The sequence below is a fragment of the Ischnura elegans genome, chromosome 10 (genome assembly GCF_921293095.1).
Source record: "Ischnura elegans chromosome 10, ioIscEleg1.1, whole genome shotgun sequence".
NCBI lineage: Eukaryota > Metazoa > Arthropoda > Insecta > Odonata > Coenagrionidae > Ischnura > Ischnura elegans.
The window spans coordinates 38,158,029-38,182,527 of record NC_060255.1 but is presented as its reverse complement, the minus strand read 5'-3'; the positions used below and the strand labels follow the sequence as shown (position 1 = coordinate 38,182,527).

At 36.9% G+C, this 24,499-nt stretch overlaps 1 protein-coding gene across 4 annotated transcripts in view; it reads right to left on the bottom strand.

The window, feature by feature from the left end:
• LOC124167289 (transcription initiation factor TFIID subunit 3-like) overlaps positions 1 to 24,499 on the bottom strand; it is a 56,974-nt gene that overhangs the window by 27,711 nt on the left and 4,764 nt on the right. For 2 of the 4 annotated variants that reach the window (XM_046545212.1, XM_046545216.1), the window contains exons 2-4: positions 22,573 to 22,815; positions 9,683 to 9,833; positions 2,830 to 4,477 (exon numbers count right to left, since the gene is read on the bottom strand). In XM_046545212.1, the coding sequence (XP_046401168.1) occupies positions 2,830 to 4,477; positions 9,683 to 9,833; positions 22,573 to 22,815 (2,042 nt within the window). The remainder of the gene's footprint in view (positions 1 to 2,829; positions 4,478 to 9,682; positions 9,834 to 22,572; positions 22,816 to 24,499) is intronic. The other 2 variants (XM_046545213.1, XM_046545214.1) reach the window with 2 other exon arrangements.

Sequence of the window (24,499 nt, the reverse complement as noted above, 5' to 3'; positions counted from 1 at the left end):
GTGGTACACCTTTAAAGTTGTTGTCTATTAAAACATTTTACTAGACAACAACTTGAGTAACCAGCACCATGTTTAGTGCACTTGAACACTTACATTTTGTCTTTTATGCTATACCCCTTCATATGCTGTCATATGGCCCTAAACCGATCCAGCAAGGTGCGATGTAATGTACTCTTTAGGCCATTAAGTACAATTATATGTAATGTTTTTTAGCATGTGAATTCTATAAGATCAGTGTTTTTTGCTTCCTTATCTTATATATCAAATAATGCTTTTATATTGCTTTATTGTGCCATAATTTCGCTTAAATATGCTGAATAATCCACCACTGATCTGTCGGCATAAATGCGAAAAAAGAAAGGCTGCATAAGGCATGTCAAAACTTAAAGTTACTATAAGTGTCAAGGGTCTATGCCGCCTGGTGGCACGAAGGAATGAAAAAAAAAGTGTGCTGTGCCTGTCACATTCATTGTGCCTGACGGACGGTTAACAGGGGCTAGCCCTGAGTAAATTCTTCAAATATCTCTCCAGGCATCTAGCCCCATTCAAAATATGGGAAATATTGAAGTACATGTAAAAAAGGACTTCGCACTGTTCCACAATGTTTTTTTTTACTCATTCAGCTTTATCATTTTGAAGCCATTTTGAAGGGACTAAGTCAAAATCATTGTGGAATAAATAGATAGTCAATAATTCAAGTTCAACAACGATTCACAAAGAGACGGCCAAAGTTCTCTTCATAAATATTGAAGTGACTGTTAAAATGTATAACATTCATTTTCACAGTATTATAGCAGCAGCATGAATACATTCAATGTTTTTGGGGGAAGGTGTCAGGACTAGATCAATCTAAGGTATGATAAAGTATCATCATTTTTATTTTATGAGGTATTCAATGAATGGGGAAGATTTTTTTCGTCAGGACACTTCTATCCCTTATATTTACGGAATTCATTCGCTGAATTGTGATTTTTTAGTTGAATTGAGTGAACATTCTTCTTATTCATCAGTAGGTCTAGTTTTTCCTTGCTTTGTTTAGATCTGCAGACCAATTCTGAAAAAAGCCGGATGTATTGTGTGTCATGAATTTCCTGTGGACAGCATCCAGTATTTCTATTTCGAATAACCATATTGTGAGGCCTAGCCATAAGAATCAAGTTGGACTTTCTATCCATCTGACAGTACCATCACTCTTTTGGTACTGTCAGATGGATAGAAAGTGCAACTTGATTCTTATGGCTAGGCCTCACAATATGGTTGTTCGAAAAAGAAATACTGGATGCTGTCCACAGGAAATTCGTGACACACAATACATCCAGCTTTTTTTCAGAATTGGCCAGCAGATCTCAACAAAGGATGGAAAAACTATACCTACTGATGAATAAGAAGGATGTTCACTCAATTCAACTCAAAAATCACAATCAGCGAATGAATTCGGTAGATAAAAGGGATAGAAGTGTCCTGACGAAAAAAATCTTCCCCATTCATTGAATACCTCATAAAATTAAAATGAGAAAAACCAAAGTTTTTGCAAGTTGGTGATGTCACAACATTTCTGGTTCAAATACTTCAGGGAGGACCTTTCACACAGGTGAAAATGGCTCACAAGAGTTTGAACAACAACGAACTATGTGAGGCTAATGCACAAGGACCAGAAGTAGCTTAGAATTGCTGACATGCCAGCAATGTCCGAGCCAGCATGTCGTGAGATGAACTCACGACATCATCAACTTATACGTGAAAATGTTATGGCCATTTATTCTTCATCGCAACCAGCAGAAGAAGTTGGCGACTGATAGGAGAAATGGAAAATTTTCAATCCCTTTGTTTTTCATACTGTACCACAATGTTACAGAGCTATATAGGGTGGAGAAAATTTATGTCACGAAATTGAAACCCTGGGTAGCTGATGCCAGTAAGAACCAAAATTAACACTGAAGTTTAGGTCAAAAATGCACCGTTAATAAACTAAAGTAAATTTGAGCAAAGCACTCAGATTGGCTGTGAAATCGCTCTGTTACCAGATGCTTTGTACAACTCATGACTTAGTATGCTTTGTCTGCCAGAAATCGCAATGTATCCTAGGCATCCCGCAACAGGGCAACTTCGTGGTCAATCGGAGCGCTTAGCTAAAAGTTTCCGTGCTTTAAAAATGGTTAGTTTTCGATCTAAACAAATTTTGGTTCCTACTGATATCAGCTATACAGGATGAAAATTTCATGACACAATTAGTCTCCACCCTGTGAAGAAGAATAGGAGAAGAAAGGGCACCTATATCACTGTACACCAAAGGACACAAGAGTATTGGCCTCGTCAAGAAACACAGCAATTGCGAGTGAAGCATAATGGAAGGAAAAATTGATGGGGAAGTTCTCAGAGGGAGGCCAAGGGACAAGTATTTAGGATAGATCAATAAGGATATGGAAAGAGCCTCAAGGAGGTAAAACAATTGGTGTAAAGGCCGCTATACACGGTGAATGATTATGTGAATGATCATGCTGAACTATCACATGATGATTCACAGGATCATGCTAACAAAATAGTGCATGTTCTAATTTTCACTGAATGATCAGACGCATGACGGTTCATACATAAATTTTTCCATTATAGAAGGCAAATGATTTCATTTGTGTGATCATTCACCGTGTATAGTGGCCTATAGAGGGAGAAATGGAAGGCTGTAGTGCAGCAATCCTATGGATGCAACACTACGAATACTATGAATCACGATCAAAAATAATAAAATATAAGTGAACAAGCCAATTATTAGCTCAATCAAACAATTTTTCACGTATAAAAATAAGTTGATGCTAGAGTAGCTCCACTTACCTTTTCAACAACTTTCTCCTTGGGGGTCAAAGGATGCACAGGTTGTGATTTCTCGACGGTCTTCTCTGTTTTAACAACCACAGGAGCTGGAGGGGAGACGATTGGCTGTGGGGCTGGCACACTCGGCCTCTCTGGTGGCTCATCTTTCACTTCTGGCGGCCCATCGGGCCTTGGTTGCATGAACAGAGCCGGAGGGAGGGGAAGGTTGGGCATGGCGGGATGAGGCAAGTTGGAGCTTGGGGCGGGCTGTTGCCCCGTTGCTCCACTGCTGCCCGCTGGCTTGGGAAGGCCGGAGTAGGGGAATCTGGGGAAGAGCGGGTGGTGGCCCAAGGGAGGCGGGATGAGCCCAGGGGCTGGAGGGAAGGAGGGGAAAAAGGGAAACACTGGAGTGTGGGCACTCTCCTGTGGCTCTGGCACCTCGGGAGTTTTGGGTCTTCCAGAGTTCTCATAATCATTAAGCTCAACCTTGATTTTCTTAGCGTTCAGGAGTTCTTTGGCCAGTTTTGCCTTAGAATCTTTCTTTGACTTCGACTTATCTTTCTTTTTCTTCTTTTCCATTATTTTCTCTAACTTACGGGCCGGGGTGGGTAATTCTGGCGTCTTTGGAGTTGATGGAGTTCCTGGCGGTGACAAATCATTGTCGTCAAACATATAAATATCTTTACTAGACTCAGGGCCATGGGCCACAACAACGTTACTTACCGCGCTATCATTTTTAGACACACTGCTAGGGATTGGTAATACCTGTGACTTTGACTCACGGACTACTTTAGAATCATGTGACATTTCTTTCATACCACGCATAATTACTGCATTAATACAATCATTTATTTGAACAAGTCTAGCCTCGCGCTGTTGATTCTGAACTTCTAATTCATCTATCACTAAACCTGGAGAGCTTTCCCTCGAGTCTTTAGGATAGAAATCTACAGAATCAAGTCGATCTTGCTTTTCTTTTTCAAGCTTTTCCTCCTTTACTTTAGAGATCTTTTTAAAAATATTGAGCTTTTGTTTATCGGGCTCAGAAGACAATTTTCCTTCTACAGTTTTAGGAGTTTTTACTTTTTCAACACCAGGTGCTTTGGGTTGAGGAAACAAAGGAATGCTTTGAAATTTATCTACTTTAGACATTTTGGACTGACTAGCAACTTTATTAAATTTTAGAGCCTTTCCATGTGATTTACTTAAAGACATTTTAGAGCTACTCAGCTTAGATTTACTTCCTGACCCACCTGAAGTACTGCGAGCCATCAACTTCAGGGCACCTGCTTTGAATGCTTTCAATTTAGAGAACTCCTTCATACTGATCAACTTTTTGACCTTTGAATCATCGATCAGCATATGTTTTCGATTCTTTTTGCTCTCTTTAGACTTAGCCTCCTTCTTCTTGTTCTCCTTGTCCAACCTCTTAAGTCCATCAAGCGATTTCTTAAGCGTTCCCTTCTTAGATTTCTTTTCACCCTTGACCTCTGGAGGTACCATTGGGTAGGATGGTGGCAGGGGAGAATTTGAGCGGGAATCAGAAGGTGGAACAGGAATCCGAGATTCTGGGAGTTTTCCTTCTCTGGCTGGGGACAAGAAGCCAGATGTTGTCATGATAACACTGGTTATCTCCCTCAGAGGCCTTCCCTCCTCCTCAGGAGCAGACCTGAAAATAAAAATACATGGTTTATGACTGTAAGCAAATGCTAGGTCCATATGCATTATTAGGTGCCTACTGTGATGGCCCATGTCCGCCACTGACCCTTCTTCCTAACCCTATCCTAACATCCAATTTCCCTTTTCACCACTCCCACCTTACTCCCCAGCTACCAGTCCTAGCACATCACATCCAGTAGTGCAGTTAAATGTGACAGTGAGTAAGGGGCTCGAGAGGGAAACATCGCTTTGGAATCATTGCCAAGATTAAACTCATCCTGCCCCAGTGGTGCCCCTTCTCCCATCAAGTGACACCTGCTCCAAGAACCACAGTATATGAGAGGTATCTCAGGTGTCACCAGGCTTTTTCTATTTGGCATGTTTGCTGAAAGTGGTGAAGGGTGGGCCTCAGAGGCAGCAAGAAGAGACTCGAGATCTTGGCGCTCAGGGCCCAGAGAAAGTGGGTGCTATCAAGGAGCTGAGAGGCAAGCAGTTTCCGATTCCCCACTACCTTCCTTTTAACCTCGTGAAAGGATCATACCCAATCACCCGACCAACCACATTTTGTAAGACCTTTTATTAAACAAAAATTTTGGGCAATCACATTTTCCTATTTACTTTGCGGACGGTTGGTGTCTGGTCATTTAGGGCAGTGCCTTCTATGGGAGACAGCTTGCCCACAAATGTGAACATTTGTCCCGGCTCTTGTAAACCATAGTTCGCAGGCAATGGTCAGTTTTGTCACAATACGTACTTGGTGTAGGCAATCAACAACTTACGTATTTTTACTCTAATAGGCCTGGATTCGGGGTGCTCAAGTGTATAGAAGAAATAACTCCTAGTCTGCCAAAAATCCCATACATTTTCACTGAAAACATTATAAACGGCCCTTCAAATTATGGGGAATGGACCTTATTTGCAGAAAAACTGTATCGGGGGAATCTTACACGCTGGGTTTCCAACGAAGAAAGAGATTTTTCTTTTGAAAATAGGTAACCAACCATACATAAAGGGAAACACAATATCACGTTGGACATATCAAATATATATTGCATTTCTGTTTCCATGATGAACATGATCTAATAAGAACTGTTTATTCAGTCAAGATTTGAAATTCAGAGATCAGGACAATTTTGTTGACTGCTCATAAAAATGTTTGTAATAATATAAAGTACTTATAATAATTGGAAGGGTTGGAGCTATGAAACCTCTTGATACAAAATATGAAAAATGCATAAATTATAAATTCAGAAAAGTGCTTTTGCATCGCCTTGCTGAAGAGGGACACTTTCCCTGCCTAAGTACCGATATTCGATGCTCTTACTAGCACTCTTTGACAACTATCTGACCAGGCTACCCTGAAGCTACTTTCTCCAGGAATTTTAGAATAATCTGTGAACTGTGATTGATTGCTTTACTGCTTGTGATTGCTCGTTATTCTGTACACCAATAATAATTTAATGTTTAAGAGCATTATTATTTAAGTATTCTGGCCTTCATGGAATTCTACATATCTTCAATTCACAATAAGATCTACTCCCTTTAATTCTGTCAATAAATCCTCTTCTACCTCATTTACCCAATATTCTTCACTCTAACACTGTTTTCAACATACCCTCCTCGCTCAAAACTCACACCATCCAAACATTCTGTCCCCTCCGTATCTCACCTAGAAGCTGCCTCTCCTCACCTATCATGTCCAGGACCCCGTCATTCCTCCTCTTTTCCGTCCACTTCACCTTCTCCATTATTCTTCATACCCATATCTTAAACTCCTCTACATTTTTCTTGTTGCCCTTTTTAAGTGTCCATGATTCAACACCGTAAAGCGCTATTATCCAGATCTGACTCTTCACTTGCCTTTTCTTTTAACTCTTACATTACGATAGATACTCTCTTCAGCTCTTCCCTATTCATGGATGCCACCTTTGCTATTGCAATTCTCTTCCTGATATTCTTACTGTTCCATCTGTTTCCCTCCAATGGGCTGCATATGGTTGAATTGCTCGAACTGCTCAAGTTTTTGCCCACTTACTTTTAACTTGAGTCTGACATTCCCAACTTGCTATGCTTTATAAAATCGTATGACCTAGGTCTACTTGAGATTGATTCTCATGCCATACTCCTCGCAATGCTTGTGTAACACATCCACCAGAGGCTGCAGCCCTCTTGCTAACTGGCTAACCAAAGCCTGATTATCTGCGAGCCTCATTGATTTAAACATCATTCCCCCACTTTAATTCCAGCTTCCATCTCATCCCATACATTTCTTACCATTTCCTCTCTATTCACATTAAAAAGTAATGATAATGATGGACAGCCTCGCCTCACTCCTTAACCAATGCTTGCCCACCACAATTCTCCATCTGCTGCCCTTACTTGCACAGCCTGGGACATATTCACATTACGAATGAGTCCTCTATTCCTCTAATCTATGCTTATTATCTTAAAATAATGAATTAACTTTACCCAGTCTACTCTATTAAATGCTTTCTCAAAATCCACAAAGCAGGCATGATGCAAGGATGAACATTGGAATAATTACTTTTCATGCCCTTTAGAGTTTACATTTCATATCTTGAATTGTATTTGTAATCAATTAAATTTTGGCAAAAGTTACTGTACAGGCATCCCCCAAGTTACGTATGTCTCGACTTACGTAAATCCGTACTTACGTAAGTGATAACCGTATTTCAAATGATTACGTTAATTTTCGAATGAGAGCGCGAAGAAGTAGATATTCGCTCGTACAACCTGTGGTAGAAAAAATATCAAATAATTATAGAATTTTTTACGCGCTATAATAACAAAGTGACCATTTTTTTCATTCCTCGAAGGAATTTTCATTAATTTCTGTAGAAAAATCGCATATAAATCCCAAGTCAGCAATCAACGTGAAAATTTGCAGTTCTAGCGATGGAAGTGGTTGCGCTCACTCCTATACCATACAGCTTGTTACACAGCATACACACCCGAACTCCGACTTTCAACTATTTAAAAATTGTATCCATAAGTTTCGACATTTCCATCTGTGGAATTAAAAGAAAATAAAGTTCAAGCTGAAATTTTTATTGCGGAAAAGAATTGTTTAGTACCCACGTAACGGCATTCAAATTTTGAGTGTTGGCAATGAACGCCGCGAAAAAGTTAAGAAAAAGTTGACTCACGGTATTATTTGCATAATTTTTTACATGTTTCTGCCGGAAGATTTTATTAAGCTGCATTTTCTCGTTCTCTCATATTGTGTGCAACTGTAAATGAATATTGCGTCATTGAAAGCTTTTCCCCACTAACTTTGTTGCACGTTAATGACGGAGTTGGCTGAATAAAAGCTCACTTTTAATTAGCTTCGTGCATTGGAAATACTCTTCGATGTTTCCAGCGAAGTAAATATTCAAATGATGATATTTTTACGTTATTTTATTGAGATATGAGAGAATGAAAGCATATTTCCGTGCGTGAAAGATTGAGGATACGTGCGTGTGAATGTATCTAAGAATATAGTAATTTACTGGTATTTTTTTGTGTGTTATTTACTCGTAATCCTAGACTCTCCTCCTACGCGTATTAACTGTGACAGTGAAACCACCAGATTCATCGATCAACGTAATATATAAAAGGCAGAAGATATAATGACTATAGGTAGGTAGACAATGCATTCTTTGGGCCCTTAGATCGCAGTATAACATAATGAATCAATTTAGTCATGTTTTAGTCATGTAGCGTTAGTCAGTAGTTTAGTCATGTAGCATTGAGATACCGTACTTTCCCGAATCCACGCGATCGGTCAACTCTGGGAATAATATTATGCATTTTGATTAGCAATGCTCAAGATGCAATTCTCAGACTATATTAATGTTTATCGATTCTGTATCTAATAACGTAAGAATACGCGGTAGAGTTCATGAATATCGCAGTGAATTGAATGAAACTTCACCGAGAATTTACCGCGCATTTCTCCGCTGAGAATTTCACCGCCCAGATCGAAATCTCTGAAGCACTAACGCAAAGGTTCGACTTACGTAAATTTCGACTTACGCAGAGTCTGCCGGAACGCATCTCTTACGCAACTCGGGGGATGCCTGTACTCTAAATGTGAGCTGTCAGAAAAAAATTGATAGTGGTGACATCCAGCAGTATTTTTGTGCCAAAGGGTCTGCAGCACAATCTGGTCATTGATATTTTAACCTGAATCCCAAGAATTAGGATACGCAACACCAAATTAAATACTGAGTACACATTCTGGTACTGAATATTAAGATAAATGGTTCAAATGGTGATTTTTACGGCCTTCTGAGGGATATTTTATTAATCCTCACACTATTCTATAAGCAATATAAATCCAATCAAGTAAAATAAATTTAATTTAAAAGTTTCTGTGAGCTCTGGGGGGGTTTATCCCCCAAACCCCCCCCCCCTCACTGCAGAGGGACACAATTTGAAACTTCACTGAAAATTGAATTTAAATATTTAGTTTTAGAGCAATAAGTAGGACCACAATCGGGTTTGTTACATGTTGCATCACTTGGAAATTAGTCAAGAGAACAAATCAAAGCAATGCAGAGCTCATTGCCAAGAAAGTTTCAGGGATACAACAAAATATGGATTGAACAGCAAAATATTACAGAAATTTATAGAAGTTTTTTTTATCACATAATTCCCATTTAATCTACACACCACAAAGTGCAGACGAGTGCAAATGACTCAACGACACCATTTTCTCCATAAAATAACTACCCTTCACTCAATGCACCATACAACACTAACAAACATGATGTTGAGCACCAACATGAAGGATTTAACATCAATTAAAACTTCTGCCATCTACAACAAATATGTACATGGTAAAAATATAACACAGAATCTCCCAAAAAAAATTAGCCATCTCTCAAAAAGAATCTATACAACAAAACAGTTCAGTATACGATAACTCGGAGAGATACATTGAAAGTAAAAAAAGAATTATGTACACTAACTGAAATGAAGCCAGCATTTTCTAGCTGTACAACCTCAGGAAACACAGCGAGCACAAATAAAATTAGCAAAATAAAGCACACAGGAGTGTACCAACTGGAGTAAGTGATAGGAACTAAAATAGTCAAGCAATTAAAAAAAATCTTCAAAACTGAAAATTTCACTGCATAAACATTTATGGGGACTGATTAAATATTTACCTATCTGACAGGTACCTAATATAAATACTAATATTACTCACCTTAAACGTTTGGAAGCACTGGATTCAGAAGAAATGGGCTCACCAGGGCGCTTAAATACACCAGCTTTGGGGCTATGCAAAGGAGAGGATCCGTTGGAACTACCAGCTGTCTCTGCTGAATTTATATTCTGTTTCCCATTGTATTCATCTTCTGCAATAAAAAAATTGAAAAATTATACTCCAGCAAGGCAAATTTAAAATAATAAATAAATCTTTAGCCAGAGTGATTTTTTTCTGCTTGATACTGTAGAAATCATGGCAACAAATGGTTGAGATAAGTCATTGACACAGAGAAAACACTTGATACCAGCACAACTGATACTGTAAATATAATATCATTGAAAATTTGCAACTTAGGAATTTAATATCAAGTGAAATCCCCATCTCATCAATTGATCCCAGTATTTTTTTCCATGATATCTATAGCACGAACCAGAAAAAAACACTATAGTATTGCAAATTGACAGAGATACACGAATTGCGTGGGTGGCAAAGGTATTGTGGGTTTCTAATGTGCCACTAAAATAATCTTCGGGTCATGGCATTAAGTCTTCATTAAAATTGATTTAAAATGTACATGTAACTGGCACATCATTTAATGCCCATATTTATCATAAATACTACTGCTTGACCCTATGATACCATAAATTAAACAAAAAATACAATTTCCAAGGTTTTACTCAAAATTTTACAATAATGAGAAAAAATACTGACGTGAGACAATAATTGATTTGAATATGAAATCACAGACATGATTTTCATTTATCCAGGCAACTTTTGCCAGGAATTGCCAAACCTTCCAAGAAAAAAATTGCAAACCCAGGCACCCTATTGGTTATGGATGGTTCTCTACACTCCAACCAATGGAGGCAATGTCAAAATATTAAAACATACCATTTTTATTAACCAGAAACACATCTCCTCACACTTTACACTTATAATATGACCTTAAATTCATAGAAAGAGATTTTTTCATGATTTATGACCATTATTGTTTTTTCAAAAGTATATTCCACATCATCTGTTAATGTTTTGAATTAACTATGTCAGTACTCCCTTTGAATGTATACATGGAAAAGAAAACATCCTGATAATTATGTTAAAAGAAGCCTGAGAGACGTACAGCAATCATGGAAGACTAATATCATATGACTTTCTGATCTGACTGATGGAACTTGATTGAAAATATTTTGACACTTACATCAATAGGTGATCCAACTTAAGAGAGAAGATTCCAACATGCCAGATCTTCTGATTCTCATCACATTATGAAAGTGTCATTTCACATCTCCTGCGACTAATATTTGAGCAAAAACAGCATATCGAGCATTAAGAATGGATCAAGGATTTTTTCTTAAAATTCAGTCATTAGCATGAGGTATTGTCATTAATAGTTATTAATGCATTTGCTTACTAATTTAATGTACATTGGTCTGTTTTGTGGATCTAGCAATGTAAGGTTATGGCTAGGGGATGATGTGAAGTAGAACTAAGTAAAAATTCCACAGAAATTTTAAATATTCCCCGTGAATCGTTTCGTGGAAGAGTAGACAGCATCAGATTGACACTTGACGACGTCGAGATGTCCCAGAAACTGGTTGTAACGAATACGAATTCTACTGCATTTTAACCAATAAGTACTTTCGAATGGGACAGTGAAAATCAATATGATTGCACAAAAAAACATCAAGTAAATGAACAGATAAGCAGGTGAGGAGGAATTTAAAGACGTGCTATACTGACTTCAGAGCACTCGACACAAATTCCGGTGAATGTTTGTAGCAATTTACCCTAGAAATCCCAGCAGAGCAATATCCTAATTATTGCAAAGCATGGTGCGAAATTGTTAGTGGCTGAAGAGAAGAAAAGAAAATAAAGAAACCGATTTAGCAAAAGGTATTGGATATTAAACCATGAAAAAAGTTCACATAAGCATCAAAAGTGATTTGCAAATGAGGCAATATTTAAAAAATTGGAATCAATTAGCATGAATAATTGGTTCATGATCCGCAGCTTTCGACAGCAATAAACAGTTATGGCATTCAAGCAAGCAAACAAATGCACGCTAAGTCAATAAATAAAATTCAAGCATCAGGAAAAATATTTGCTCAGCTATAAATATTCATCCAGGTAACCATTATGTATCGCAAATTAAAAGCAAAAACTGATTAATGTAATACTATTTCAATAAAAAAAAGCACATTGCTGCTGAGAGGAAAAATTAGGAATAAAGCAGACTATTTTCTAAAAAAAAAGCTTTGATGTTGCACCAAACAAATATTTTGGCATACAAGACATAAGTAGAAGAACCTGAGGAAAAATAATAAAAATATTTTCATGTAAGCCCTCAAGGACAAGTTAAAACTCAAGTATGAGAGATAAGTGAAAATTAAACCCAGTCACAATCACTTCAAAAGAAAAACATGCAGCAGAAACATTGGCGCTAAGTTCGATCACTGAAGGGATTGGGACCGAACAAAAAAACTTATCCACCAACTCAGCAAACTCCACCATCTACTGTTAAAAGCTCATTGCTTCTTCAGAACTACATTGCAGAAGCAGCCCATGATTTTCCTGAAAACTTTATCCAAAGCCTTTAAATGAAAGTCACAGAACATGTAGGCAGTGCAACTGAAAGGAAAAAAATCAAAGCAATAAAAAAATCACCTGATTTAGCAAGCACAGCCATCCAGAGTGTTTGCATTAAGCATATGAACCATGCAACAATGATGAAAGAAATGAAGCTTTACAGAATACTCAGGAGTAATGAAGGATTAACATAAATCAATAGGCACAACCCAAAGAAAACAAATTAACATAATTAAAAATAAAATAAATAGAAAAAAGCAGAAAGATTCAGAATTGAGTCAAGGAAAAGAACGTCAGCAAAAGATAATATTTATCCATGACTAGGATTAACTTTAATGCATTTAAATTCCAACAATTTATAAGGCAAAGGTAACATATTTCAGCACTAAGGCCATGATCAGTTAGATATATTTTATGCATAAAAAATGTAAATTAACATATCCCAACTCAAGGAATTACAGGCAAGTTACATGCCATAATGAGGTTAAATCGGCAAAATAAAGAGTACATACATACATAATACCTTATACACTCAATATGCCGTATTAGTGTATGTTACTCACATATTTGTTTCTTTTTTACATAATACATATGCAGTGCATATGCAGATTTTTTCAATAAAATCACATGATCTACACCAGGGGTTCCCAAACTGGGGGGCGCGCCCCCCTGGGGGGGGGGGGGGGGGGGGCCAAACTCCAGGGTGGGCGTGACACCCAAATGAAATAAATAAAAAATTACAAAAATAATTTCCTTAGATCTTTGAAATACGGTCTTTTTAAGTTTTCATAATTGTTTTTGTCAAGTTTCAATAAAGTCGTAAACTTTATCAAAGGTTACAGGTAATTATATTCGTTTTTTATGTAATACAGTGGAAGCTCGTTAAAGCGAGTACGGGCTATAGCGACACTCCCGCTATTACGAGAGATAGCCGATGCACTGTCAATTGACCCTATAATAAGCGTGTTAAAAAATTCGTTTTTACGAGACCCTTTCGGTGTTTGCTCTCGCCATAGCGAGGGTTTCACCGCCGGAAGACTTTCATCAAGACTCCTTAACCTCTGTAATTGCTAGCGATCTGTTAGAAATGAAGTTAATGGAGTGCTCAGTCTCAAATTTATGTGGTAAACTGTCGTTCGATAAATATAATGATTGACGAAACAATGCTTTGCATGATTTTTATTCAGTGCGGCGCTTATAAATTGTTTGAATAGTTAGTCGTTATTTGAGTAAGGAAATTTAGTGATGCAAAAAAACATCGCCTTTCGTCTGGATTTATGCTAACGTTTATCGGATAGATGTTTATCTGTCGCCGCACCACTCCTGTTCCTGTATATCTGTTCGCAAGAGGTATATTGGCTATTACTTGCTCCACCTCCGGTAAAGCGACAATTCGCTATAGCGAGTGTTTATTAGTGCACCGTGGGGTGTCGTTATATCGAGGTTGCACTGTACTTGTTTTAATTTTCATCATACATACAATTATTGAATCTTTCCATTATGCGTTACGGCATTCAACAGTGAACAAAAAAATCTACCTACTCACCGTATCAAGTAGGCACCTACTTGTACGAGTACAAGTACTTGTACAAGTAGGAGTTGGTATGTACGGCACCGTGGAAATAGGGTATTGCAAAATGGAAAGCTGATATGTGTAGCGGGGGGGGGGGCATGGTACAAAAAAGTTTGGGAACCCCTGATCTAGACTAATGCATGCATCTGTAATGCCAAAATGAAAAACGAAGAAAATTTCTGTTTAGGGCTGATTTAATGAAACTAGCACAAATATTATACTACTTATAAAACTCATATCTTTGGATTGGTGCAGTTACTTTACATTTCTGACGATAATTCAAATATTTTGCCTATTCCATACCAACTAGCACAAATCAAAATGATGACAATGTAGTTCGTTTTATGAGCAACATGAGAGCATTAAGAAGTTGGCAAACTGATTTAAAATGGAAGTGTCCTCCCTCCCTACTTTCCCCCATCCTTTCCACCACGTAAAACCTTTGCCCTTAGCGCATGGCTCCCTGAAAGTTAACGCTACTTCCCCTATTTTCAGAGATGGAGTAGGCCCACGTACACAGAAGGCTACTAAGTGTTGGCCAATTTCTCTTGAATGAACCGTTGACGAAGTGTAACAAACAAAGTGAAGTACCTGAGAGTTACGATAATGTCGAACCTCTCATGAGGAACACATGAAATATTTGCAGCATAGCCCTGAAGAAATTAGGATTCATCAAGTGTATTGTGGGAAGATTTTAGAATGATAAAGTAAAAGAACGATGCTACTTTGCACTAATCCGACCACCGATCATTGAGCATGCAGTGAGCACATGGGATCTGGAGCAGAAAGATTTAATTGGCAAAGTGAATAAAATACAAAGGAAAGCTGTGCGACTTGTTAAAAACAGCCACGGGCGTACACAGCGTTACCCGGGAGTTAAATGAATTAGGTTGGTAACAGCTAGAGACTCAGAGACGGTGCACAAAACTTAGATTGTTTGAACACTTAAGAATAGTTACCGCATATCTCCGAATTTAGTCCCCCTCCCCCCCCCTAATTTTGAGGCTTGAGTTTCAGGAAAATTTTAAAAATGGGTTTGAATACAGTCCCCCCTATAGTTTTACCATGTGCATTTTTTGAAAAAAAGGGGGGACTATATTTAGAAAAATACGGTATATTTAGGTATATTCATTACGGTATATTTATTAAACGGCATATTTACACAGAGAACATCATCTTAGAGCCCCATTATATTTTCAGATCCAATAGGAGCAATAAATTAAGAGAGATATTTTGCCAGAGGGATAGATATGGGAATTCGTTTTACCCCCGAACCACAAGGACTTCATTTCGCAAGGCAAAATACAATTTATGATGATGAATACAAAAAGCTACAAAATTGGCACCAAGGTTTATAGCTGATCTGACACTTGACCATAAGCAACAAATTTCCACAGAGCTAATAAACGATAGGTTCACTTTAAGAGTTCAGCTAGAGAATGCGAAACCAAACTCTCCCCATTTAGGACTCATGTCTGTGTGACTTAATGTTCGTACACAACCAGACTAACGAGGTGACCCACTGCAGCCATTTGCCTAGCATATGCATTCCTAGTGAGCTGCTCTCCACCTTTACTGCCTCAAACAGCCCTTCCAGAAAGAAAGGGGAGTATAGGTTTAGCAGCCAGTAAAATGGCTTGAAAATGAATTTTCTCCTGGGTGAATGCTTTATTGCCTGGGGAGAAGAATACCAGAGGCCATTAAAAATCCTGTCAGATGAAATTGCCTGGAAATATCTTTCTACTGCTGCTCCAACAAAATTGTCAACAAATGCAGATATTACAAGCCCTTCCTGGCCATAGGGAGGATCCTGAGGTGATTGCAATTTCATTGTAAACAATTCTATACATTAGCAAGGACCTTTTGCTTATCAGAGAAGTTGAATCCCTTCATTGTTCTGGAGTTACAGACTTTGTTCATTTAAGATAAACTTCGTTCGAGACGAAGATTCCAATTGGTGGATTTGTGTAAATGGCATTGGGATGCTGAAATATTTCCAAAAGTTCCTATTACAGTCAATGTATTTCATTAGGATCTTACTCAAATAAATTGAGTATTAACAAGGTACTTACATATGTGATAATTTATTACAATATGTTTTACATGGGTTTGCGAAGTTACTCCCTGATGGTGAAGTGAATGGTGCAATACAGATATAGAACAATTAAATACACACAGAAAATTAATGAGCAATGAATTTTGTCATAAAAATATTTCAGAAACAAAATTAAACTCACAGGGATTTTAAGAATTCAAAACCCCCACTATCTAAAGAACTGCACGTTTCACTTTATGAAAACTTACAAATTTTGCGGAAGCAAATGAAATCTGTGCATTTAAAGCAATTAGTGAGATAGATTATTCAATTTTTAAAGAGTAGACTTCACAATTAACAGGCCAATTAATTAGAACAAACAGCACCAACAATCTCCTTCCCTGAATAGCCACTTTTTGTATGAGCCTCTGCCTACGGACTACATGGCAATGGTAGGGTGCCTTTGACCGCTAGGGTTAGGTTCTCAGAGGCAATCATACCTACTGGAGAACATCAGACATATTTGTGAAAAGTGAGGAACATTTAGGTTTTGCCCACTGTCTCTCATACACTGTCACAGGGGCAGCCACAGCATATTTGTTTTCCGACTGATAGCAGGCCAGTCCACAAGACATTTCAAAATATTCAATGTGAGATTAAATTAATGCAAATGATTAATTTTTGGTTAGCTCACTTATTTCTTTCAAAATAATTATATCTACCTTGTATTCATACGCACAAAGACAATAAATTTCATTCTGTCCTCTTAAGTCCATGATGTTTGATGATTACCAACTATGTATAAAATAAACCCTGAGTAATCACAACAAAAACTGAAAATGTATGTTACGGAAAAATAGTAAATGCTGAATCCTCAAATAAATTAGAATTTTAATACATGAGATATAGTAAGATAGGAAGTGAGAAAATACTGCATCAAAATTTGTGCAAAGAAACCTCACAGAAATCACAAATTTGAGCAAAAAACAACATTATACAGTAGACTCTCCTTAATGCGAAAAACGTTATTACGAAGTTCTCGTTTTTATGAAGCAAATCGTTGGTCCCGACGAAAAGGCTTATCCAAGCTATGGTAAAAGAAACGTTATTACGAAATTTTCGTTTTTACGAAATTACGAACCTCAGTCCCGGTCCTGGCGGTTACAAAATGAACTTTATTACGAAGTTCCACGCATAAGCTATGGCATTTAGATGGGTATTCACTACGCTAAGTTTTAATAATCTCGCCACGTTTAAGTTGTCCTCGTGTACACTGATCAATAGCGCCATTTATGGTTATTTCTTCACGTCGTATAATAAGCTTCATTCCTGGGGAATCATGGTGACAGACTCATTAAAGCTCGTAAATTTGATGTACAGTTAGTTCTCTTCCTACGCACATTCGATTTACGAACTTACAGATATGACAGCATTCAGAATTTCGAATTTGGCGCCTTTTGATTTGGCCGTTGCTACGCCATGCGGAGTAGAGGAAATCGTACTCTGGCCATAATCTGAACAAAGTATCATTCATTCCGGAACTTTTCAGCGTTTCGCCCGTTGTTCCTTGCCGCGGAGAGCGATTTTTTTTCGGCTCCGGCTGCGCTGCACGCCCAGCTAGATCAATTCGTCACAATCGTGAGTTAGCGCACGATTGTTGTGAAGTGTTGCATTCTGCAGGGTAACCGTACTCCGCGATGCCTTGCATACAGTACGACCTGTCTGATGACGGCACAATGGGAGGTGCGGATAACCCTTCGCCAGCACGGTTTGCAGCCAATCGCTGTCCCCCAAACGCACCTCACAGTATCGCCTTGGCATACAACGTCGTCAAATGTATGAAGAGCAGCGAAATAAGCCTGATCCACTAAAACAGGCCCTTTCTTCGAATCCCCAAAACAAGTGATTCTTCCACTGGGTCCTTCACGCTCGTCGTCATTTCCCGCTCCTTTCTTCACTGAGGCCTTTATTGGCGTTTCTCTTTCTCACCTGGCAACGCTGCCCCGACCTAGACTATTCTGCCTGTCATCGGACAACTCTCGGCGGCCGGACCGTAGGTTTATCAACTTAGGAACAAGGTCTTGGAACGCATCTAGTTCGTAAATCGATTTACTGTACTCGGGAGGATATCAACCCTCGATTACGTCATGCTGCATGCCGAAACTGAAACGAATTTTCCTGTTTATATATATTTCCGCGTAATTTAATCGCATTTGTCACATGCGGTTTATTTCGAAGATTCCTAAAAGAAACGTTCATACGAACTTCGTTATTACGAACCTCCGGATTTTTGGTCCCGTTAACTTCGTAATAACGAGAGTCTACTGTATAGGTCACTGGTACAGATTGTAAAACAAAATTAATAAGTGGTAGTAATCAATGAAAGCCAGTTATTAATTCATTGACCACAATATTTACGTAAAAAATAGACTTTCAATTGATAACTCAAAGTATTAGTATTTCAAGGAAAACATTAAGTAAAAGGTTAAAGCAGAGAAAATACACTAAAAATTAAAAAAAAAGCCTGTTATTACATATCAACTTACATCTCCCCTTCAATAATTAACCCATTTAGCACTGTTTAAAATTTGTGACTTACCATGAATATTCTGAAGAGCCCTCACTCGGCATAGATAAAAGTACCATATCCATTCACCATGGTGTTTACTATGATTAGCAACCATTCACCAAATTTCTCTCAAACTCAAAACTCATAATTTATCATAAAAGGCAAAGTAAACGATAATTTCATAAGCCATTGTAGAGGTTTATGTTACAATCACAAAGACTTTGTGATTGGGATTCCAATGTTGAATTTTTTGGGATTTCCAGCAATAGGGTGGTTTTCTATTAATTTTTTATTGCCTAAATCAAAATATTATTACTCCAGGAGTACGTACTTCACGCTTTTAGATTTTTAAATGAGGATATCTATTTTTTGCGATTTAATGAAAAGTGAAAATTTTCAAGCAGACAAAAATGCGACAGCTAGGTATGAATGCTGGGAAAAGCCCGTGCTACGTCATTCTGGTTCCGCCTACTGCTGTGTGAGACCACCTTGGTGCAATACTACGAGCACCGCTGCATGCAGGCTGCTAGCAGGTAGCAGAGTACCCTGCTAGCAAGTAGCGCTTGGCTTAAATAAGGATTATTAATATCCTACCAAACGAAGGAAACCTTCCAACCATAGGCAATTTTAATAGTTGATTATTGAGAGATTTTTCCCTGAGCTCAGTGCCTCATGCATGCTTGCACTGGTAATCTCAGATGATGTAAAACTCCTGACTACTCACATAGCATCAAGGTCCCTGTGACGTCGCGCGGAGTGGCATTGCATGGGTGCCAATCCGGCCTTTTTCAAATGAGGTTAAAATTGACCATTATTCGTCTAAACTGGAATTTCCAAAACAAAATCATTTTTATGATATTACTACACTAATGGTGGGTAATGAATCGCAATCAATGCCTTTCGCTTTCTTTGATGAAGGAAACTATCCTATTTAAAGACAGACAATGCTTTAGGTTAGAATTGCCACTCATTCTCAAAGCTACTGTGCACAAGAGCTGTAGTTGAGACCATGAGATCAATTGGGATGATTTGAGAGTGCTGTGGCTATCTGGCTAATTATTGGATCACTTGGCCATAGGGATTTTAGAGGTAAGGTTGGAGAGGAAGAATTTCAACTGAAATATCAGTTACCAAATGATCAGCAGCTCATGAAATAGGATTCCAAAATGAAATTCAGATCGCCAGAGCTGGTCAATGGTTTTTTAACTCAACAATTGGGGATCAACCAATAGCAGCCTAAGAACACTGATATGTAACGATTCGGTTCAAGATTGCGCATTAGACTCTAAATTTCCTAGCCATGGCAAGACCTAGGAAATTTCATTCACGTTATTCCCCAGGAAACTGTAAAATCATGCACCTCATGTCTATATTATCAACTAATGCATAGATATTTTTACAATTGACAGCAAGGGAAATGGAATACAATAAGCAAGGCCATTGGATGGATGCAGTGAATAAAGTACCTTCTCTCTTTTCATGAAAACATTGAACCCTTGACTTGTTCCAAAATAATAATTTTTAGGAGGAGAAAAATTAGCAATAAAAAATTAAAGGATTTCTGCCGACTATCGAAAACACAAAAATTGGAAAAAGAGCCTATATTTCCAGAGCTTGGACCATGTTTAATCTCTGATATTTATCATGGAAACAACAAAAAAATTTCCCTGCCATTAAAATAAACATAAATTTCCCTAAATGTTCAATCATGGTTGTAACAAGATTACTAAATATGAAACTCCCTTACCTACCCATAAAAGCTAACCAAAGGGACAAAATTGATAAAAACTGGAATGCAACTCCTTATCAATGATTGATAAATAAAAAAAACATTTGAATCAAGTAATACTCAGTTTGTAAAATTGTACTACATCGATATGTGAAATTCTTTTCCATATTTTGTCCTCTAACAAAAATCTTCATAACTCATGAATTTTTCACTCTGTGCTTACGATCATTAAAAATTACCATGAAATATTAAAAGCAATAAAATGTAGAACTCTAAATAATATATTTAAATTCTCTTCAAGCATTATTTTTTCAGAGTGAACGCACAGATTGAAACTTTTAAACTACAATTTTAGCGACATCAGAGTCAAAATACGGTGCAAATTTACATTTACAATAATAAAGCATCCTTAATAAAAGCACATGAAAAATACTAACTAATTTATTTTGATAACTCAAATGCATTTGAAAAGAATAAGTGGAAAACTTGAGATTTCTAAGGCCAAATCTACCCTATCATTCCATGTCAAAGATACAACCCTTCATTCAGCCGTCAGCGCAGTGGTTACTCTGATTAGTGCATCATGACAAATTTCCATGATACCATGGATGAGATTCCATGGCATATTTTGAGTACCCTGAGTGTCTTTCCAGAACAATTCAACCACACCATGCCATTCAGTCACTCAAATTTTGTTACATTTCCTTTCTTTTCTTCTTTTTCCTTTTCCTTTCATTTTAAAATGAAAAGTGAGTCTTTCAGAAAATATTTTAAATAGCATAAAATTATGACAATCCCTAACATGTACACGTATAATGCGATTCACTATGCATGCTGTAAAAACATTTCTCTGACCAGAAATACAGATGTCCACCAGAGGCAAATTCAATATTTTCAATCACCATGGCAGAATATCAATGCTTCAAAAAAAAACCCTAGAATTTTCTGGGAAAATATTATTTAACAAACTTCCTTTATAAGTAAAAGCAAAAAAGTTCAAGAATAATTTAAAAGATTTTTTTTGTAAAAAAAGCATTTTACAGCATTTAGGAGTACATAGAGGGATAAAAAGTCTTAACGATGTAAACAAATATTTTTCTTATCTTTATGTAATACAACTTTGTTTGAATTTTTTCTCTTGTAGAATTACTTTTTTTATTTAAATTTCCTTGTAATTTTTATTTGCAGTTTTATTTGTAAAACTTGACAAAACATATCTTGTCTTTTTAAGGCGAATAAATCAATCTATCAATCATCACCCTGGTATGAAAGGATAACGAATATTTTTTTACCTAGCTTCAGCAGTTCTTCAATTACAGCCTCTCATACTTAAGTAAATTTCACCATCTCTACCAATATCAGAATACACTCCTTAAGTTGCTCTGTATTACTAAAAAAATCTTTATCACTTGTTTGTGAATTCCTTCCTTTGAAATTTATCAGCAAACTGAATTGAAGCTAGGTACAATATGTTTGGGCTGTTTTCATACCTTTGTAAAAGGATGTAATGCACCAAGACTCCACAGATATTTCAGTTGGTGAGTGCAAAAATTTCATTTTTAGGGTTTAATTGTTATGGAACCCAAGTTCCCTCATCTGTAACAACTATCCTCATGATTTAACAAACTAAAAAAGGGATGTTAAAAATCTTGAAAGGACTAAATCAGACCTACATATATCATAGCAAAAATACTATGATTGCTTGAATCGTGCTCTCAGATGAGTGAAGTTCCACCTGCCGTAAATAATTTCTTTTGACCAGAAATGAAACAGAAATCCCATGAGTTTAAAACATAATATAACCATCTCTTGCCAAGGATACCAAACCTCCCCCACAAAAAAAGCTCTAATAAGGAGGTCCATAAATCACATTTGGAAGGTAAACCAAGAGAGAAGATATTAGGAAACAAAAAAACAAACAGAAATTATTGATATATGTATATACACCCACAAATAATTTATAATTTTATTAATTTTGATTTCATGCCAAAGAGAAGTTCAAAAGAAGCATTAATGACAAAAGAAAAAAGGCCAATACAGATGATGCAATGGTAAATTGCTGTACATCACTAATCTTTTATTCTTGGAGTTTCAATAAATTTGCAATTTATTTCCAAATTAAATGAACTGAAGCCCTAATTAATACTCCTGCAGGCTATTTACCTTCAAAAATTATGTGCTATCACATATCTTTACACTTGAGATCAAGACTATACATTTAGTGTATTTGGCAATCACCAAAGAGATGCAAAGAAATTATAGGAAAAATTATTTATATTGTCATTCCTAAAATATAAATACTGCATAATCTTCATGATCAAAGAAAAACCAAATTCAAATTACTAGCACAAAATAAAAACAAAAGCCTTCATTATGATCAATAGTTGTATATTACCTTCCATTTCTGGGTGCATAGGCGGTAAATGTTCATGGACATGAACTGGCCTATGAACAACTTCACGGCTACCAGGTTTCAAAAAATTTAGGTGTGATTCACGTGGTATTGGATATTTGGGGATATCTTTTGCACATGGCACAGCCTCCACAAACTGTACATATTCTTCCAGTTCATCTAAATTGATCCCAAGGTCACGAAAGGCTAATGCTAAATGATCCAAATTTGGAATTGTGTAACCATCTGCAATTGAAAGAACCAAAAAGATATTTAAAGGTACCATGAGATTCATGAAATTAAAAATTTAAGAACATCCTAAAGAATTATCAGAGTGATTTTACAAATCAGAATCAACAAATATCTTCCTTGAAATCACTTCCATATTTATCATTCAATGACATTTAAGAAAGTATTAGCAAAGACCAAAGTGACTGCAATTTGAAGCAATGCTTGCTATAATCAGCAATCAAGATAATCCAAACAAAACAGAATTTTTGAAATTAAAATTATTATTAAAGATAGATACCATGGCTGAGGGCCAATTCCCAAACATATCTCAAGGCAGGAAAATTTTAATTGCCACATATTTACCATATGTTTTCAATACAAACATAACCTTTCCATTTTTTGAAAAAAGAAACACTAGTAGCCGTAAAAAAAAACATGGTGAGTCATACATCAAATTAAACATCCAAAGGGAGAATAAAATAAGTGTAAGAGGAAGTCAAAAATAACAAAAAAGGAAAATTTTGTGAGCACAACCTCAATGAAAATGAATGAAATCCAGACAGGATCCAGCAGTTCTGTTCAATCATGGAGTCATGCACGAGGGCACTTAAAGTTTCCAGAAAACTATACAGATTGGTACGTCATCTGCATCGAATGTCTGGCCTCACATTAGCACATATGTAATATATTTATAAATCGTAAGGTTCAAAGAAAACCTCTTTCATGGGAGGTATTCGGCTACCCACCACTTTTCCTGACTAGGGCTAATGATTTAACTTACACACATCAACTAAAATAATTATGAAGGCATTAGCTCGTAATATCTTTATGACTTATTATACACAGAAGGATTTGGAATTTCAGATAATAGCCATATGTAATATTAAATCCAGTAGCCATATTTAATATGAAATCCAGTAGCCATATTTAATATGAAATCCTAAGGAAAACTATTCATTAAAATTTTCATCGGGGGTATTACGATCCAACTTCCTCGAATACAGCTTCCAGCAAAGTGAATTCAAATATTTGTCTTAGTTTCAAAATCAATTCCAAGCTTTACAATATGCATAATGAGGCATTAATTTTACATGTTTCTTTAGGGTAGGTAAAAGGAAACACCGGCCATAGATTGAGTGCAACTTCATTCTACCTTGAACAAAGCTCTGTAATTTTAAGTTCCACTTACCCCAGACTAAGTCTGATAGGGGCTGTATAGTTTTTTTCAAAATAGATTGTGAGTAATCCACACAGGTATGAATTAACACAGAATAAGGGTGGAAGGAAAGTTCCTTTCCTTAAGCCACTTCACAACTTATACAACTTTGGTTTGAGGTTACCCAAAGGCTTCAAATGAGATATTAATCAAAGACACTTAGGCCGGATGCCAAGCACTCAACTCACTAGACCACCACAATGACCTAATATGAAGTATATTAATTCACATACATACATGCCCATAATGTAATGAATATTTCAACAATTCAGATTCAGGCAATGCTTAATAAAATACCATGAGGTACATTGCATAATTAGTAGTATCCTAAAATTAATTAATTTTCACTTGATAATGGAAGCTGAAAATAGCACTTTTCATTTGATACAAGTTCCGCAAATAAATTCCATAGATATGGAATATTATGACGCATAAAATTTCCATTCGAAATTCATTCACTGACATGCTACTTGGGGTTGGTTT